Source organism: Helianthus annuus, chromosome 7 (genome assembly GCF_002127325.2).
Source record: "Helianthus annuus cultivar XRQ/B chromosome 7, HanXRQr2.0-SUNRISE, whole genome shotgun sequence".
Taxonomy (NCBI): domain Eukaryota; kingdom Viridiplantae; phylum Streptophyta; class Magnoliopsida; order Asterales; family Asteraceae; genus Helianthus; species Helianthus annuus.
Window position 1 is genome coordinate 115396920 of NC_035439.2, and position 4729 is coordinate 115401648.

At 45.4% G+C, this 4729-nt stretch overlaps 1 protein-coding gene across 1 annotated transcript; it reads right to left on the reverse strand.

Annotated features, from left to right (window-relative positions):
- Positions 1-412: 412 nt before the first annotated feature.
- Positions 413-3328, reverse strand: LOC118480238. The gene has a single exon (XM_035974981.1). The coding sequence runs from the start codon at positions 3326-3328 to the stop codon at positions 413-415; it is 2916 nt and encodes a 971-aa protein (XP_035830874.1).
- Positions 3329-4729: the final 1401 nt, after the last annotated feature.

The window sequence follows — 4729 nt, forward strand, 5'->3', positions numbered from 1 at the left end:
GATAGCGACGGATAAGGCGCATAACATCTTTATCAAGTTTTGGCCAAAAAAATTCTCACGCACTAGAGTCACGGTCTTGTCGCGCCCAAAATGCCCCGCGAGCGCTCCCTGGTGGCATTCGAGATTGACTGCGTCACGGTAGGAGGATTGTGGAACGCACAGTTTCGTACCTTTATATAAAAACCCGTCACGTGCTTGAAAGTCGTTGAAGGTCCCGGTTTGACAAGACGCCCACGTTTCTTTAAAATCAGGATCATCTTGATAAAGATGGCGGAGAGAATCTAACCCAGTGACATTCGTTTTGAGGACAATTGCAAGGCACGGGCGTCGGCTAAGAGCATCGGCCACGGAGTTTGCATGCCCAGCCTTGTGCTTGATGACAAAGGAATAATCTTGAAGTAACTCCACCCATTCAAGCGTGCCTAGGGTTGAGCTTGGTTTGGCCCTGAATGTAGCGTAAGGCCTGATGATCTGAATAGAGCACGAAGTCGTTCGGTAAGAGATAATGGCGCCAATGCTCAAGGCTTCGGACAATGGCATAGAATTCTTTATCATACGTGCTATACTTTTGACGGCACTCGTTGAGCTTTTCACTAAAATACGCGACCGGTCGGTTTTGTTGTGACAGAACACCACCGATGCCAACCCCTGAAGCGTCGCACTCCACTTGAAAAATGACATCGAAGTTGGGGAGGGCTAAAACGGGGGCCTCCGTGACGGCCCGCTTAAGTGTGTCGAAAGCGACTTGGGCCGCGGGGGTCCATTGAAACTTTGACGCCTTTAAGCAATCAGTTATAGGGCCAACGATGGAGCTAAAGTTCCGAATAAAACGCCGATAAAAAGATGCCAACCCATGAAAACTGCGGATGTCGTGAAACGAGGTTGGCGTAGGCCAAGAAGTAATGGCAGAAACCTTAGTGCTATCCATGCGAATCCCGTGACCTGAAACAAGATACCCAAGAAAAACAACTTCTGGAGTAAGAAAGTGACACTTCGAACGATTGGCAAACAACTTTTGTTCTCGTAAGACTTCGAAGACGGCTTTAAGGTGGTGTAGATGTTGCGGAATGTTTTCGCTAAAAATCAATATGTCATCGAAATAAACGACGACACACTTGCCGATGAAAGGTTTAAAAACATGATTCATGAGACGCATGAACGTGCTTGGCGCATTGGATAGGCCGAAAGGCATGACCATCCACTCGTACAACCCATCCCTTGTCTTGAACGCGGTTTTCCACTCATCACCGGGCCGCATTCGTATTTGATGATAGCCACTCCGTAAGTCAATCTTGGAGAAAACAGTGGCCCCACACAACTGATCTAATAAATCCTCGAAGCGAGGTATCGGAAATCGGTACTTTACCGTGATTTTGTTAACAGCTCGGCTGTCGATACACATGCGGTAGGCGCCATTCGGTTTTGGGACTAGGAGAGCCGGGACGGCACAGGGGCTCATGCTCTCTCGGATGAGACCTTTGTCGAGAAGTTCAAGGACTTGGTGTTGTAGCTCTTCGAATTCTTTCAGGTTCACACGGTATGCGGGCTTGTTAGGAATGCTTGCCCCGGGAAGAAAGTCTATACAATGCTGGATCTCACGCATTAAAGGTAATCCCTTGGGTATATCATCAGGGAAGATATCACCGAATTCCGAAAGTAAGGGTTGGACCTCGACAGGGGGGGCGTTGGTAGTAGGGTTCTCTTCTGCAATGAGGAGGCCTAAGATTAGAGTAGTACCCGTAAGGCGTGAATAGTCGAGGAACTCGGTACGTGAGACTATCATTGCCGCAGTCTGTGAGTCTCGGGGATCCAAGGGGGCGAGTGTGATGTTGATGCCGTCTTTCTTAGACGTGTACGTATTCCGGAACCCGTCGTGCCTTGTCCTCCGATCGTATTGCCACGGTCGGCCCAAGAGTATGTGGCAAGCGTCCATCGGAATAACTTCGCACCATACTTCATCTACATATATGTTGCCAATTGAGAATGGAACCAGACAACGGTGTGCGACTTTCACAATGTTTCCTTTTTTTAGCCACGTAAGTTGGTAAGGCTCGGGGTGATCTTGTTTCTCTAAGTCCAGTTTATCAACCATGGATGTTGCCACCATATTCTTGCAACTTCCCCCATCAATAATCAGCGTGCAAACCTTCCCTTTCGACGTACACTTTGTGCGAAATATGTTATTACGTAGCCATGCGTTGTCATCTTCAGGTTTGTCTACGGTCGCGCTAAGAGCCCGCTGAATGATAAGGGCTTCCCCGCGGTCAGGATACAACATCTCAGTGGGTTCTTCGGTGGTCTCATTGTCGGTGTCATAAACGGGTACAGTTTCGTCTGTTAGAGCCACGATTTGTCGGTTAGGACATTCCCGACGAAGGTGACCGATACCTTGACATTTGTAACACCGCATGACGGACGGAACAGTGGGTGGGGGTGGGGTTGGGGCTGTTGGTGGCGGACCGTCGGCTTTGATTAGGCCCGGACGGTTCGCGGTGGGGGTAATGTTTGAGGTTCGGTTGGTGGTGATCGGCTTCGTCGGGGTGGGTTTTGCTCTGCTATTTTGTTGCTTTTCCACTCGATGTGCTAACCTGCAAACGTCATCAAATGACCAATAGGGTTGTAATTGAACAATATCAGATATGTCAGCCCGAAGGCCTCCAAGAAAACGGGCGATAACCTGTTCTTCCTCCTCGTCAATCCCGCAACGCATTCGGAGTTTTTCGAACTCCATGATGAACTCTTCCACCGATAGTGTCCCCTGTTTACAATTGTGGTAGTCTAGATACGAATCTTGGCGATGGTTGGCTGGAAGAAACTTTGCTTTGAGGAGTTTCTTCATTTTCTCCCATGTATCTACCTTCCTTTTCCCTTCTTGAATTCGTTTCTTTCGGACGTGCTCCCACCACAACGACGCGTGTTTTCGTAGCTTGATTGCCACGAGCTTGACCTTCAAATGATCTGGAATGTCTCTTAAATCGAATACCCGTTCCACCGTGTGGATCCATTCAATGAAATCATCGGGTTGGACCTGCCCTTCGAACTCGGGAATTTCGACCCTCACGCCTAAGGACCGTAGATGATCTGTCGGCGGTGGTGTGTTGTTACGAGTACGCCGTTCCCCGAACGGGTTCCGACGGTTCTCGTCCCCTTCCTCGAAATCGGATTCCGTTCGTTCTTCGTCTCTTGGTTCGTAGCGTAACTCCAGCTCTCTTACCCGCTGCTGCAAACGATCGATCTCTTCATCCCGAGGATCATGGTGATAATCGCCGTTGCCTCCTGCGGCGTATCGACGGTAATTGTCACGTTGATCTCTCCGAAAATTCGCCATAGCTCTGGTACCACTTGATACGGAAGCGACTGAAAAAATAAACCCGTCACCAAAATCCAGTAACGTATAACCAAGACTTCAAACCAAAAGTCTCAATGTACTTGTTATTGAACGAAAATCTGAACTGCATGAAAACATGGAAACAAGTTCTTTAACTACTGCTCCTATCTACAAGATAGGCATATTCAAATTTCAAATAAATAAAAAAAAGATAACTATTGACTAATAAAAAAAATATTAAATTAATTCCCCATCATCAAACCCGGTTGCATGGCCTGCATGGTTGAACCCGGTTGCATGCAACGGATCATGTACCGGATCGGGATCAGAATGGCCCACAAAATCCTTGTTTCGATTATTCGACCCATTAACTATGTGTGCAATTTGTTCTCCAATTTATTATTTGGCATTCTAATCTTATTTACCCATTCCTCGGGCTAGAAATTCTTGGCGTATCCGTACCATTACATGGCTTTACGCTCGTATTCGAATTTCGTGCTTGTTTTCTATAGATTCAAGCATTGCCACTTTATGCAATTCTTACAACTAGTTTCTACCATTTGACCCGATAACACGGATTCATAACCTTAACTTAGTATAACCATTCATTGCTAAAATTGCTATCTAGCTCTAGCGCAATATGAGACTTTCAAATCTTTACGCGCAAGAATCAATAAAGACATAGTTTTGACCCGTTTGGTTGACGAGTGAAAATCCTCACTTTAATGTCAAACCAAACTATTTCTAACCAATATTTTGACCCGTTCTCTATGATACACCGAACGATTCTAACCGTTCATTTCAACCCGTATGGTTTATTCCACCATACTTTAACCATTTACTTTGACCCATTTGGTTTGCCGAGTGAACTTCGTCACTTCCACGGCTTACCAAACATACTCTAATCATTAAATTTGATCCGTTTGATCTATCGAGTGAACTTCGTCACTTCAATGACACATCAAACGCGCATATCACACCACGATACTATTAACAAGCTATAACTCAACATTCTTGTATAACGTAACGAAACTAATAGTTACGTACCTTCAAAGCACTCCCTTCAAGCGCGTATCACCACCGGCTTGTCCGCTTGACGTCCCGGTTTCCTTGCCTAAAGAGTTCAATCACAATTTATTTAGAACTCATTTCTTCACATATATCGCATAGTTTGCCGAAACTTTACAAATATGCGTTTTAGCTCTAATTTCAGTTTTAAGCCTTCTTTGAGGCATTTTTACAAACACCTTAAAGGCACAAATTTCTCACAATTCATTATCAAGTTCATAACTTGTTATATAGCCAAGATTAACGTCATTCGAACAATTTCATATCAATTTTAGCATCAACCAACTAGAAATTACTTCATAAAAATTAGATTACACTAGAACAACCAAAATC